At 49.4% G+C, this 14,701-nt stretch overlaps 2 protein-coding genes across 8 annotated transcripts in view; one reads left to right on the top strand and one right to left on the bottom strand.

The window, feature by feature from the left end:
- NDUFB8 (NADH:ubiquinone oxidoreductase subunit B8) overlaps nucleotides 1–14,701 on the top strand; it is a 943,883-nt gene that overhangs the window by 668,781 nt on the left and 260,401 nt on the right. The gene's annotated exons all lie outside the window — the stretch shown is intronic.
- Nucleotides 1–14,701, bottom strand: part of PAX2 (paired box 2) — an 81,660-nt gene that overhangs the window by 32,221 nt on the left and 34,738 nt on the right. For 4 of the 7 annotated variants that reach the window (XM_050805019.1, XM_050805015.1, XM_050805018.1 and 1 more), the window contains exon 5: nucleotides 10,288–10,356. The exons of the other annotated variants lie outside the window; for them this stretch is intronic. In XM_050805019.1, coding sequence (XP_050660976.1) covers nucleotides 10,288–10,356 — 69 coding nt within the window. The remainder of the gene's footprint in view (nucleotides 1–10,287; nucleotides 10,357–14,701) is intronic. 7 annotated transcript variants of the gene reach the window in all.

The raw sequence follows: 14,701 nt of genomic DNA, 5'->3' as shown, positions 1-14,701 counted from the left end.
GGGGAAACTGAGGGGTAGAGAGACTAGGTAATTTACCCAGAACAACTTATGATAGCCAGTAAGTGGCAGAGCCAAATTTAGGATCTCTTCATATCATAGTTATTTTTTAATGTTTGTTTTCTCCTCTGAACTGTGAATTTTGAAGGCAGGGGTCCTATAGTTTTCAACTTTAAACTTCAAGTAGAAAAGGTGATCACGAATGTTGACTGATTTATTGACAAGAATTCCAAAAGCAAAGACTGATCAGTTCTTAACTTGCTACGCTCAACATTTTACCTTTTAGAAGGAAAAAGAAGCAACAAAGGAGAATGCTACTCTGAATTCAGTGTCACTCACGTTCTACAGCTGGAAAATATCATGAAGGGAATTTAACTGGATTCCCTCTTAGGTATTTAAAATTAAGACAAAACCCAAAAGCCTGGCTCAGAGAGATTAGGTAGTTTTCCCATGTCACATAGCTAGTTGTCATAAGAATGGGAACTGAAGTTCCTAGCTCAGAGCCCTTTCCACTATTGCAGGCCACTTAATTCTGACCAAGAAAGAGAGACTGATGAAAGGGAAATAGTGGGGATGCAGGGAGAAAGCAAGCACGTCTAGAGTTGACAGTAGCTCAGGAAGGGGGTGCTGGGCAGAATCTGAATTGAAGAAAGCAAAATGATCCATGCTGGGGGAAAGACATGCCGGGGATTCCATGGCAAGAGATTCTAAAAGAGACCATAATTCCACGAGGACGGGATGCTCTAAAAATGAAATTTTGCTTCTATAAGCTCATATAATCAACCTGACAGCATAAAGGGAGTGGGAGTGGGGGAGGGGGTGAAAAAAGAAGGACATTTAAGGAAAATCACTGTTGTTGCACACAGATAAGCTTTAAATTATGATGATCCCAGATTTTAAAAGGACATGTACATTGAACAGCGGAAGATTATGCAGCCATTAAAAAATTGTGTTTTCAAAGAATATTTAATGATATGTGAAAATGGTCCTATGTAATGTTAGGTGAAAATAGCAAGACATGAAGCTTCTTATATGGTATTGTTCAATTTTTGATTAAAAAATTATATATACACAAAAAAGAAAGAGACTGGGAAAATCTACCAAATTCAACAGTGGTTGTCTCCTGGTGATGACATTGTGAGGGAATTTTTAAAAATTTACTATCTCTTCCAAGTACTTCCCAAAGAGCATGTATTCCACTTATGATCATAGAAGTCACTTTTTTTCCTCTTTTACAGGATACATGGCAGATGGAAGGGGGGGACCATAACCAAGGATGGATATGAGGGTGGCATGAGCCTGTCAGGAAGACAAAGGCTCAGAACAAGCTGAGACAACAAAAAAGGGCCTTGGATGCTATGTTTGGAGAAAGAAAGAAAAGAAAGGCAGGTTTTGGCTCAGTCCTAGGGAAGAGGATGTGATATTGAGAGAGAAGGCAGAACTTCTCAATCCTCAGCTTGCTTTTGTCTTCACCAAAGGAAAGCATCTTCAAACTGAGCCCAGTAGGAGGGCACTGGTGCCCTGGTCAGGGAGGGGCCAGGCAGGTAACCTCTGGCAATTTCAATGAATTTTCCCAGGTCCAGACAGGACCTAAAACTGCTGCTGATAATCCCTGAGATGTCGCAAAGAAAGGGTGAGGCAGTGACAAGCCCAATGCCATCCTGTCTGTTAGAAAAGGGGGGAGAAGTACACATATGCAAATGACACTCAAAATCATAAATTCAGGATCAGGTTCTGGAAATCCTTTAAAAGAAATTATTATACAGTTAATTACAGCCAACAGAAAAGGAAATGGTGATACCCCAGAGCTTGCACACACTCACAAAAATAAGTTGTGGCATATTTACTCGATATCAACGCTTAGATCAAATACCTCCCTCATAAACACTTCCCTAGTTGCCCTGACTGGAAGCAACTGCTCCTTTGTTTTTTTCATTCATCATATGACTTCATGCCTTGATCATGGCATTCATCACATTCTGCTTATATAATGATGTGTCTGTCTACCTCCCTGCTAGATTGTAAGTTTCTTGAGGTCAAGGACTGTGCCCTATTTACCTTTGTAAATCAGTCCTGCCATATGTTGTACATAGCAGGCGCACAATTTGCTCATCAATGTAAACTGGATTTTTAAAAATAATTTATTAACGAAATTCTGTGGAAGTAGTGAATGTTAACATTTGACAAAGAATCTCCTTCCTAGCATAATGGACAACGTGAAAACAAGTAAAATGATTGATGGCTGTTGGGCTCAGTAGTTCCCAAAGCATTCATTCACTTATAGCAGCTAGGAGGAGGTCTCCATCGGTGGGCCATGTGGCTTTCCTGTGTTTTCAAGGAAAATAACTCTTTTGAAAAAAACTAGTTGGATGATGATATAGAAGGCATCCTTATGACCTTAATCGGGTAGAATTAAGAACCCAAACCAACAAGATGAAATTCAGCAGGGATAAATGGAATGCCCTATGTTTAGGTTAAAAAAAAATCAATTACACAAGTGCAGAATGGGGTAGACCTGGCTTGATAGCAATTGATGTGAAAAAGATCTCGAGGTTTTAGTTGACCACGAACTAAATATGAGCTTGAGTCTGACACGGCTGCTAAAAAATCGAATGTAATCTTAGGTTATATTATGGATGTAGAGTCTCCAGATGGGAGAGTGGCAAGGCTCTACTGTGCCTGGCATTGGCTAGACTGTCTCTGGAGTTCAGTGTTCATTTCTGAGGAACTTTAGCCTTCAATAATGAATTCTGAGATGGGTAACCAGGATGGTGAGGGAACCCCCTCAAGGGCAGGAACCGTATCATGTGAGAATCTGAAATCTACCCAGGATCTAGCCCAGCATTTGCCAAGAGCTCAGTAAATATGGTGGAATTGATGAAAGGGAGGGAGGGAAGGAAAGGGAGGGTATCAAATGGAGAGCTTTACCGCCACCACCATTCTCTGTGGCAAATTCCATTACCTCTATTTTAAAGATGAGGAAACAGATTCAGAGATATTATGTAATCAGTCAAAGGTCCCAGAGCAAGTAGGGAGTGGAGATGGACCCACATCTGGACATTTGGATCCCACATCCTGTGCTCTTCCCTCAACCCGCATGACTCAGTATAAAGTGGTGCTGCAAACAAACAATGGCCACTGTCCATCTCTGACATACGTCCAGGCAGAGCTGTGGCCTTTCAGGCAGAACTACTGGAGGAAAGAGTTCTATGGTGAGTGGCAGATAAGACAGGATGACCCTTAAGAACCTGACACTCTGCCTTGTCACCATCCAGCCCAGCCAAGGTCTCTCAATCTCAGCCACTCCCAGGCTCCCAGGCTCAAGCCTCATTTCCTGCTTGCCCTTCTAGTCCATTTACCCAGATTCCTACGGAACACACAGTCACGTGTCTGGGCATTTAACAAACAGCCAGTTGTCTGAGTGCAAAAGCCTTGCCTTCCCCAGCAGGCTGTAAGCTCCTGAGAGCCACATCCTGGTTCTCTGCTCCTCTCATACCTCCCAACACAGTGGGCACCTGGGCCCACATTGATACAAAGATCCCCAGAGAGGCCAGAGAGGAAGGTGTCAGTTTCCTCACTATCCCACCGATTTACACACCAAAGCAGTCAAGGACTCTTGGCTCACTGAAAACTGTCCAAGAACAGGGGGATAATCTGAGGGGCCCCTTAGGGCCCTGGCATTTCCTAACCAACCTGTAGAGAAGAGGGAGATATGGAGGAAACCTAGAACCCCAGGGAAATGTACCAGCAAATTTACTTTCCTCACTTTAAATAACTTAGCTCCCCCAAAAAAAAGCCCCCAGGTTACCTGTGGAGAAGAAAAGCATGGCACCCACTGCCAAGTCACAGCCAGCCTGGATGTATGCGACCCATGTATGAAGAAGTGGAACGGGGGAGAGTGGGTACCGACAAGGAGGAGGGAGATGAAGGCCAGAGGGCCCAAGAAGGGAACACACAGGTTGTGGGAGAGGGAGGACAGAACCAGGGGAGGAAGGAGAGGGGAGAGCCTCCAGTGGATTTAGGGAATTCCCCAAGGAGATCAACTTTCCCACCTGGGAGCACTGGTGTGCAGTCCTGCTGGCCTGCTGCAGGGGCTGGCGGGGAAGGAGGACTCACTGAGTGTCTAGCTCCTGGGACCCTAGCCCTTCCTCAGCCTTCCCTGGGCTCTCAGGGAGGGGGTGGGGCCCTCTGCCTAGTGCTGTCCCCATTTGGCTCCAGCAGGGACCAGAACCAGTTAGAAATCTCTGGAGCCAAGAGGAAAGGGGGCTTTGTTAGCTCAAAGGACACAAGCAAGGCGAAAAATTACATACCAGGCCGCCCTAAGTATGCTTGTTTAGAGAAACTGCTTGCATTTATGAAGTCTTTGGTGCGGAAAGCAGGGTTGCAAATGACTGCATCAGAGCGACAGTAAAGGCCATTAATTTCCTGTTATGTTTTCCTGTGTTGGGGGCTTTATTAATTTAATTTTACACTGTCGAACAACAGCGAGAGCTGACACTGCCACACCGCCACGGCTAGGGTTTTCTTTTTGTGTGTGTAGCAAGGCTTTGCCTGACATGCAAATCAACGCTATTACCAGAACCAATAAAGATGTGTGGAGGGAAGAGGGGAGGGAGGGGAAGGGAGAGCGCAGGGGGGAGAAAGGACCAATGCCATCCTTGGCCAGTGTCTGCCTCCTGTGCCTAGCACCTCCTGGCTTCCCAAGGCGTCCTCCACAGTCAGCAATTTCTGAGCATCCTTTGCTATCCTTCTGCCCTCTTCTTCTCCCCATCCTCTGCTTCTGGATGGTTCTACCTCTGTCATCCTCCTCTGTCTCAGTTCCTGGCAGAACTTGCATAGAGACATGGAGTTCCCAGAAAGAAAAGGGACATAGACTTGTCACTGTCTGACCCCAGCTGAGGTATGTCGCGGAAGCCACAGGGGCAAGCAACATGATGGTGCCAAGCCCACAGGCCAGAGCAAAGGCCTATGTTGCGGACTTCCTCTCCAGGCATTTTCTCCCCCATACTCCCTTTTCATCTAAAGTCAAGGGTCCTGGCCCACTTACACATTATTAGTGCACACATGCATGAACCCACGTGCTTGTGCATGTGAGGAAGAGTCCAGAAGAACAGATACTCCAACACTCCAACTTGCTTTTAAGCCCCTCTGTGAGCTTTCATACTTTAACATTGTCAACCACTTATTTCCTTTGAATTACCAGGAAACAAATAAGGTCTCTATTTCTCCTTAAAAGACTCCAATAGCTATTTTCAGTAGCTGTAAGGCATCCACATAGTTCAGACCAAAATGCCAGAGAAAAATGGATCCCCAGCATCAGAAGAAAAAGCAAGTCCCTAGAGGTTCCTTTGTATAGCATTCTGGTCCCTTTTGCTGCCTAGGCCACATACCCACTGCCAAGACCACCCACACTGTCCCTCACCCAGGCGGCTCCTGCAAGCTGGCTGCCCCAGGTGGCCCACAGTGCCCTCAGCTCCCCACACCACCAGTCCACCCAGGTGCCCACACTGCCCAAGTGCCCATGCTGGGCACTCTGCCTAAAGAGATGGAGATGGCAGGTGAGGAGGGAAGAGAGGAGGAAAGAAAGGCTCCTGGAGTCACCCCTACCAAATCTACTGTCTGCATCCTTCCATCCCAGGCTTCCCAGGCTGCCCGGGCCGAAGGAGATATGTGTGAGCCAGCGAGTGTGTGTGAGTGTGTCTGTGCATCTCCCCCTCTGTCACTGGCTTACTTGCTCTCCTGCTCGCACTTTCTGCTTCAGGAGCTGTTTGGCAGGCTCTGGGAGGCTGCTGGATGGAATCCAGCTCTCCCTAGGAGGAAAGCATAAACTTCATAAACTGCATTTACTTTAATGCAGGTTCCTGGAGCTGCTCTCCTCTGACTTCTCTTCCCTCCCCTTGTCTGCTGTCTGGATCACATTCTACCCCTGCCCCTGTGTGTACCCCAACCTTACACACATGCACACACATACACAAGTACACACGTACACATGCACACACACGCTAGCCAGTCCTCCTGAAAAAGGTGAAGCCTGGGGCAGAAGGAGAAGGGCGAGGTGTAAAAGCTCTGGCTGCAGGATAAAGCCCCAGCCCCAGTCCTGGAAAGGCCCCCAGGAGATGCCCACACACTTGTCTCCAGTAGTGATGAGCACAAAGGGTGCTTTGAAGCAGGCAGGCCGAGCCTCAGGGAGGGAGGGGATGCTGACATTTCACGGGGGCAGCCAAATTAGGAGCCACCTGGAGGATGGGCCACAGGGCTCCAAGAATGGGAGGGAGGGAAGGCCAGGCCTCCGTGCAGGTTGAGGTTTGTGAGGCCTCTCTTGTCTAGTGCTGTCAAGGTCAGCAGGTTCGGGTTCACTGAAGGGTCAGGATGGTTTGAATTACTGGCTCCACTGCAACTCGGCTCTGAGGCTCGTGATCTGTCTCACAGCCCCTGAGCCAGGCCCAGCCCTCCCCCAGCCCTCTATGCCTTTCCACCCCAATGGGGCAAAATGGAGAGGGTCCCAGAGAGCCCTAAGGCCACCATGGCTCTGAGGAAGGCAGAGCAGGAGGAGTCCTTCTCTGGGCTCCGGGGGTGGGGGGCAGCAATGGTCAAGGAGGCTGCCAGGACCATTCTCCCCGGCCTACGTCCTCTCCAACCCTTTTTCCAGCTGCCTGCCCTTCTCAGCTGCCTGCTTGTCTGCAGAGGAAGAGGAACGCAGGGAGGCGAACTCAGGAGCAGCAGGGCCTGGGGATAGCCTTGGCGCCCATCTCCTTCTTCCTGCTTCCATAGCTTGTGCTTGGGGAAGAAGGGCAGAGCTGAGGCAGCGGATTTCCTGCTTGGTGCCCTTGCGGGGTGGGAAAGGAGAACAATGCCTGTCTGCAGGGCTGGAAGGTAGTTGCCAAGTGAAAGACTAGGAAGTTGAAGATGTATTCTGACAAGATGGGTGCTCATCCACGAGGGTGCAAACGTGGAGCTGGGCACGTTTTGGGTACCTGACAGCCTTTGCTGAGACAGTGGTATACCTGCACCCACCCACCCCAATTTCCAGTGGTGGATGGACACATACAGCCCCCTCCGGGGCAATTCTGTACATTCTCTCCTGGTAGGGTGGAACTGACCTCTCTATTCTGAATTTCTGGCACTCTGTGAACAAATATATACTCTTTTGTGCTAAATCTCAAAATACTTCCCCAAACAACCAGATGGAACTCTTCATCCACATAACAGCATTAACTAGTTGGGAAGCAAAGGTAGCTGGTGATTTGGCTGCTGGCTCTGATATAAAGGCAAGGACTTATATGCAGATGCATATACCTATGTCGATCCACACAGCCAGGGCTAAACCCCTGTACTTCCCCACAAAAACATACAAATCACCTATGCACAGGGCTCAAGATAAAGGTCCTTCTAAAACATCGACAGAACCTACACCTACCTCTGGATAACGGCATGGTCAATATTCAACAGGCTCACTGCCAACTCTACCCAGAGGTTGGCTAAAATATGTGATCCAACTAAGACAGAAAACCTGCCCCCTCAGGTATGAGCAGTTTAATTTCCTTGGTTACTAGGAAGATATAATCATAGCAATGAATGTGTGTTCATAAACGAGTTTTTTTCCCTGTGTTTTGGTGAGTGCTGACCTTTGAACCTCAGCTCTTTCTTGGACTGAGTGAACATTAGGCAGGTTTTGAGTTTGAGTTGGAAAATGAACATGGGTGGAGCCAATGCAGTTAAAGTCAGGCACTTCTCTAGACAGGCAGTTGCCATCATATAGATTTGGTTTCTGGACTGTCATAGGGCCTATCTTCTAGGGAGGGGAGAGTCTGTGATGTGCTAGATAGTACAGTGTGTGAAATCATGAAACCCCACCAATAATCCACAGAGCACCTCTCCTTAGAGAAGCACAAACTCAGGCTGGGCGCGGTCGCTCATACCTGTAATCCCAGCACTTTGGGAGGCCGAGGTGGGTGGATCACCTGAGGTCAGAAGTTCAAGACTACCCTGGCCAACATGGTGAAACCCTGTCTCTACTAAGAATACAAAAATTAGCCGGGTATGGTGGCGGGCGCCTGTAACTTCAGCTACTCAGGAGACTGAGACAGGAGAATCGTTTGAACTGGGAGGCAGAGGTTGCAGTAATCTGAGGTCGTGCCATTGCACTCCAGCCTGGGCAACAAGAGTGAAACTTCATCTCAAAAAAAAAAGAGAGAGAGAGAAGCACAAACTCTGCTCAGCTGCCCTCTGCCAACAAAAATGTCTTCTTACAGTGCTGAACTAGGGTCTGGGAGGAGAGCAAAAGCAGAGAGAGGTCCTGCAATTCCCTACCCAGGATGTAAGCTCACTTTAGAAACCTGGGAGCACACTCCTTCTCCCTTGTCTTCTCTAGGAAAAGAGTCGGATGGCTGGGTGTGCATGTGTGTGTGTCTGTGTGCGTGTATGTGTGTCGGTGTGTGTGTGTGCAAGAATTAGGTGGTAAACAGACATAATTGTGCCCAAGTGCTGGGTTTTTGTTTACCCAATATGGTGCAACCTTGCCACATCTTCTGGGCCCTCCTCAGCCTCTCTCCAAGCTCCTTCAGGCTGAATCTCATCCCACTAAAATAAGTGTGTACTCAGCAAAACTTCCCCAAACTCTTTCTACGCAGGGAGCACTCAGATCTCTCTCTAGTTCTGCCAGGCCCTGCATCTGGACCAAAATGCCACTGAGAGAGTCAGGCTCTGGCTCCTGCCTCTGCCCCCAGCCATACCCAGTCCTTGCAGTTCAGAGCAAGCCTACCAAGGAGCGCTCACCCACCGACTTCCCCCATCAGCCTCGGTCAACACAGCAGGCTGCACCCGAGTGCCCAGGGCCTGGGAAGCCGGGCAGTGGCAGCCTCTGGTCTTCCTTGGGGTCCTCCTTGCCTGCCTTTTCTGACCCCAGCCCTCCTCCCGCTGCCCCTCCAGAGGGAGAGTGGGGAAGAGAGCTTGGTGACCAGGGCACGCCTGGTTTACATTAATGAGATACACCGAGTGTAATCCAGCCATGGAGGCAGTCTACAAAAGGAGGCGATCGCGGGTGGCCAGGAGCAGAGCTGCTCAGGTAATTGGTTTATCTATCTGGAAGCAGGGGGAGCAATCTCAGCACAGACAGACTAGCAGTAAAGTCTCTTCCTTAAGGCTATTTCCTTTGTCTTTTCAATTGCTTGCACATCCATGTGAGAGAGGGAGAGAGTGTTAAAGAGAGAGGGAGAGGGAGAAATGTTAATTTGTGAATTAATGGCTTTTCTCAGCGGAATTGTAAATTCAAATGTCACCTCACACGGTGACACCACGGCTGGTCTGCTGAAGAAGCAATGATAAGATCCCCCACCTCCCTCGGTGCCCCTCCCTCCCCAAAGATAGCTGTGGAGTGGAACATGCTACTTTTAATTTGCAATAACAACACAACAGAGGTATGCAGTAATGACTGCCTTCTTCCACCCTCCTGGCTTCCTTCCCCCATAGTCCAGTGGCTCCCCCATTTCCTTTCTCCCCACACCCTTCTCAAACAACACCTCACTTTGCCCTGGGTGCCCCCCACCCCACCCCAGCCAGCGCCCGATCACATGGGGGTGTGCATTTGGAATTGACAACGCTGCAACCCTCTCTTCTCCTTCAATAATCAGGGAATTAATGACCCTGAAGTTAAAGTGAGGCTGATACCGAGGCCCTGCCCAGCGTTGGGAAAAAGCCTTCATTGTTTTCAAGCAGGAGGCGGGCAGCAGTGAGGGAGATTCATGGATGGAGATTGAATATGCAATTTTCTTTCACCTTGCCAAGAGCTGCCCCTGGGCTGTGCCTGGCCTAAATTTTTCCTTTTACCATCTCTGCCTTATCCGGCCCTCCCACCTCCCTTCCATTCTTTCCAGAAAATTACCTTCAAAATTGATTTCCACTTTTACAAACAAATATAATGGGAACACAGGAAAAAACTTGGGCCGTGATGAATTAGGGCTGTCAGGTGCTTCCAGGTCTCCTTTGCTTTTGTTTTACTACCCGATCTGCTCTTTGTTTTTCCAAGGGCTGGAAAAAGTGCCCCCCATCCACTGAGTGCCTGACCCTCCAGGCCACCGGGGCCTCAGCCCCCAAACCCCATCAGTGGCCCATGGCAGAAGTAATCCAGGCCCTGAGACTCTATTAGCCTCCTGGTCTCCCAGTGGAAGCCTGAGCCAACTCCTCCTTTTCCACACTCTGGCCCTCAGGAACCCACTCTCTGAATGTTCTCTAACCGCCACCCCCAAGCTATTTCCCTTGACCCCCACACCATGTTCCCTCTGGCCCTCATACCTCTTAAAGTCCAGACCAGATGCAAACCTCCACCTCCTCTAATGTGGGCAGGATCAGTGTATACCTCGACTAGAGCAAATGAGAGACAGACAAACACTGAGAGATCCCAAAAGATAGGAAGGCAGAAGATCGGGGGCAGGACCCCAAGATCGGGAGACCAGATTCCCCTTCTAAGGGTTACAAGGGTTCTGAGCTGCAGTTCCCACACAGCCTGGCTGTAAGGGCCTCAGTCCCCCTAGACTTGGGCCCTAGGCCGCCCCTGGAGGCAGGCTCAGGACAGCACCTCCATTTATCAGCAGAAGGTAGGGTGATGCCTGTGCCCAGGACCATGGACGCCCAACACACTCAGGCCTGGCTTAGAGCTCTCCCTGATCACACGGTCACACCTGGCACTCTCTTCAAGCATGCACACTACCCAGGTAACTGAATACCTTCCCAGTGCATGACATTCCCATCCCCTTACGCCCAAAGATCTCAGAGCGGTAGAACACAGGCATACTCACACTGGCATAAACTGTGTAAAAAATTACATTTGGATTTATAAAACAAACATACATTTTCCAAGGTAAATAAATAAACTTGCATGTGGGGGCAGAAATGTACACAGATGAATAGAGGGAGAGATGCCCACATATTAGAAAAAGAAGGGGATCTTATATTTATTTATTTATACACACCTAAAATGCCTGTGGAGGCGGAAAGATGACATGTGGCCCAAGTGGGTAACCACAGAGTAAATGAACAGATCAAATGGACAAAGGTTCTCCCAATCCCAGGTGTGAGGACGACGCCTTTCCTCCACTGCACTGGTCCCATCCAGGTTAGCTAATCCCAGCATCCACTAAAGACTGCCCTAGTTACAAGGAGCTGCACCAAGGTTAGGGCACCTGTGCCCAGATAAATTTCTTTCTAACACAACTTCATTTCCTCATGAAACATAAACCTGCCAATTAGGCTTTATTTCCCAGGTACACAAGGATGCATCTTCCAAGATGAAGTCAGCTCAACACTAAATTCATGACCTCATGGAATCCTCTCCATAGTCCCCAAGAAGGAAGTGCCATTACCATCTCCATTTTACAGAGGAGAAGATTGAGCTGATGAAGGTTAGGTGACTTACCCAACTAGTGAGAGGCAACAGGATTCAGACCCCGCTATGCTCACTCCAGAGGCCACATTCGTTCCCACTGAGCCCCACTGCCCATCCATGCCCTGCTCTAGGGATGGCATGCTCACTCCTACCCTGTGCCTTCCTTCCTGGTGGGAGTTTCGGCAGCCTTCTGTTGCCTCAAGCCAGGCTCCCAGACAAGGGCAGGTCTTCTCATTTCCATGGCTTAATCCCTTCATTTGCTCCAAGTCTAACCTGAGCAACACTCTTGGGGACCTCTAGGACGGTAGCTAACTAAGGAAATAAACTGCTTCTTCCAGTTATAGCTTCATCCAAAGCAGAAGGGAGCTATTAAAGGCAGTGACAGGACTCGGCCATTTGCAGCCATGCAGCCTGCCCTGCCTGCAAACGCACAACTGCATCAGCTTGGCACCACTCAACGGCACAATTCATTGTACACCTAATTAATGGAATGCAGTATCATGACCCCCTGCAATCTCACACCTCAAAGGATGATCCCAACACACCTCCCTCACACAGACCAGCAGACTCTCACCATATGACTTCATTTGGATTCTTGGACAAGTTATGTAACTGCCCTGTGCTTCAACACCACCACCGATGAACAGCAACGTTTTGGGCCCCAGCCGAAAGCAACTGAGTGAAGGCGAAGGACTTTCAGTTTTCAGCCTGATTGCAGATAGGGAAATACAAGAATCTCTCTCCTCCAGCCACATAAACCAGCTCACACAGTGTTCAGGGAATTGGCTTTCCTTCGAAGGGCCCAGGGAATCCAGCACTAACATGCTTACCCATAATTACAGCTAAGAAGAAGTGAGGATTTTTGCATGATATGAACGGGGATTCTACCTTCTCAGACTGATGGACAGCCTGTCTTCTGGGTGCTTCAGAATATAACTTCCTCATCCATCTGGCCTGTCTACCTGTCTCATTCTGGGAGCTCCTGGGCTCTTGGGATGAGGGTCAAAGCCTCTTGACCAGCACATTTCTCAAAGGAAAGTCAGGGGGTGTTTTCCATACTCTCAAAGGCCAAAGCATGGGAAGGGGTCTCAAACAGGCTCACAGTCACTGCCAGTTTTTCCCCAGAGTCACAGCTGATCAGTCCTTTCCTAATATCCCCAGGGAAATGATGGCTGCAGATACTAATAACACTGTCCATATTCTGAGTGCCAATGCCAATAATGTTCTGGGCATTATCACTGTGAGCACCAATAACTACTGCTGAGATTGTCTCCAATAACGCCAGCAAGCACTGCAGTGATTGTCCTCACTAATGCCCATCACCGTGACATTGTTAGAGCTGAAGAATAGGCCGAACTGTACCCAGAGCAAAAGAGGAGCAGCTTCCTGGAGGACAAAGAGGTTCACAGCTTGCCCTCAGGGTAAGACACTCCTAGGAAGATGCCACAGTGCTTAAGGCCAAAGGAGGGCCAGTCTGGCAGGGTCTTTAAGGGTCCTCCTGGAGGGAGATGAGCCCCTCCATTCCCTCTAGGGTCTAGCCCTTTGATGTGCATCCTCAGTCCCATCCCAACACCCCTCAGTTCCCCGTCAGTGTTCTCTTTTGCTGCAGTCCTGGCCCAGTCACTGAAGGACACACCTGGGTGTCTGCAGCCCATGCCCGAGGCTGCCTTCTGTGACTGGCCTGCCAGCTGCTTTGCTACCTTGGCCTGACTGCAGAGTTGGGCTACATCATCTTGACACATAATTATCTCCCCTATTCTTAATCATCTGAGCTGCTCCCTAATGCAAACTGGGCCTGGCTGCTTAGAAGCAACCAGAGTGGGGGAAACGGGAGGAGGGGCTGCCACAGCTTTACCTTTGCTCTCTCCTCTCCCTTCCCACCGGGGGCTGGTGGATCAGGATTGGAGGGGGAGGTCAGGGAGAACTGGTCTCCCTCATAGGCCTGGTCTCCACCAGGGAAAATACAGCTCCATTTGGCCTGGGGTTGGTTAAGAGGAGTTGGTAAGAGGAGGAGAACTGTCTCTCAAAAAAAAAGTGCAGCCTCTGATATTTCTTGACACCTGGATAGGCTCAGCAGGTAAATGTTTCAGAGGAAACTTGGGGGCCCCATAATCTCTTGCTTTGAAGACTTCCACTGCTTCCTGCAACATGGCCCTGGTGCATCACTGTCACACTGCTGGAGCATGAGCTTCCCAAACCCAGCCCTGCTCCTGTCCCTTCCTGCTCAGACTACTCCTGCCTTCAGGAAAAGAAAAAAAAAAAAAAAAAAAAAAAAAGGCCCAAACTCCTTCTATGGTCTAGACCTAGCCTGCTATCCTGTAGCCCTAACCTGTCTCCTCAGCCTTACTGTCCACCACATCTCTTTGTGCCTTCTATCCCTGCCAAAGCTGCCCTGCAGCGGTTGGTCAAAGGCCTTCTGGTCACAAGGCTCAGTCTATCAGATAGAATTTCTCTGAACATTCTCCTCTTCATCCCTCAGGCCCCTCTTCAAAGAGCAGCCCTTCCTGGCCATGTACTCCCTCCCCAGCCCAGTTCCTGTGGCCCGCCATCTAGACCTCCATCGCAACAGGGTATCTGATGGGCCTATCTGCTCTTTGGGCTCACATGTTTAACATGCTCCACTAGAATGTAAGCTCCTTAAGGACAAGAATCATATCTTGTTCTGCTTTGGGATCCTATAGTACCAAGCCTTTCTTGAAACTGATGTCCAGGAAAGGTTCACTGAACTGAACTGATTAGAAACAATGAAGGCGATCAACCGCTCAGGAGTGCACCCTGTTCTGGGCCAGCCAGGTGCAGCCCTGGGTGACCACAGCCTCATGCCAGTGCCTCCATACCCCCCGCCTTTCTTGCCCCACAGGAGCCCATGCAGCAGAGGGCATACTTGGCCACAAGGTTGGCATACTTGGCCACAGCCTCAGACTGAAAAGGGAGATTACAGAGGGGCATCTGTGGCCTCCCATGGGCCGCTGGGCCTCTCACCCCCTAAAAAACACAGGGGCTGCTGGTTAAGGGAGAGACTTTTAGGGTTTGAGGCAGATTCTATCAAAGAACTCGGGGTGCCAAGGTCCTTGGCCAAGGCCTGAGCATGGGGAGCCTCAGGGAGAATTGGGACTTAGGGCCTTTCCCACAACCTCCCCCTGCCCATCAGAGGCTGCCGCCAAAACAACCACAATGAAATTTAGTGAATGGCAAAGGCCGTGGCAGCCAAATCGGTTTGGATATTTTGGAAGAAGGAGAAATAGAGCCAGACAAGCTGTTTCCCTGTGAAACGAGGCCATTAGGGCTTCTGGAAGGAGGCCAGCGCCAGGTCATCACTGTCTT

This window comes from Macaca thibetana, chromosome 9, assembly GCF_024542745.1.
Source record: "Macaca thibetana thibetana isolate TM-01 chromosome 9, ASM2454274v1, whole genome shotgun sequence".
Taxonomy (NCBI): Eukaryota; Metazoa; Chordata; class Mammalia; order Primates; family Cercopithecidae; genus Macaca; species Macaca thibetana.
The sequence above is the reverse complement of the archived record's forward strand: the minus strand, read 5'-3'. Positions and strand labels throughout refer to the sequence as shown.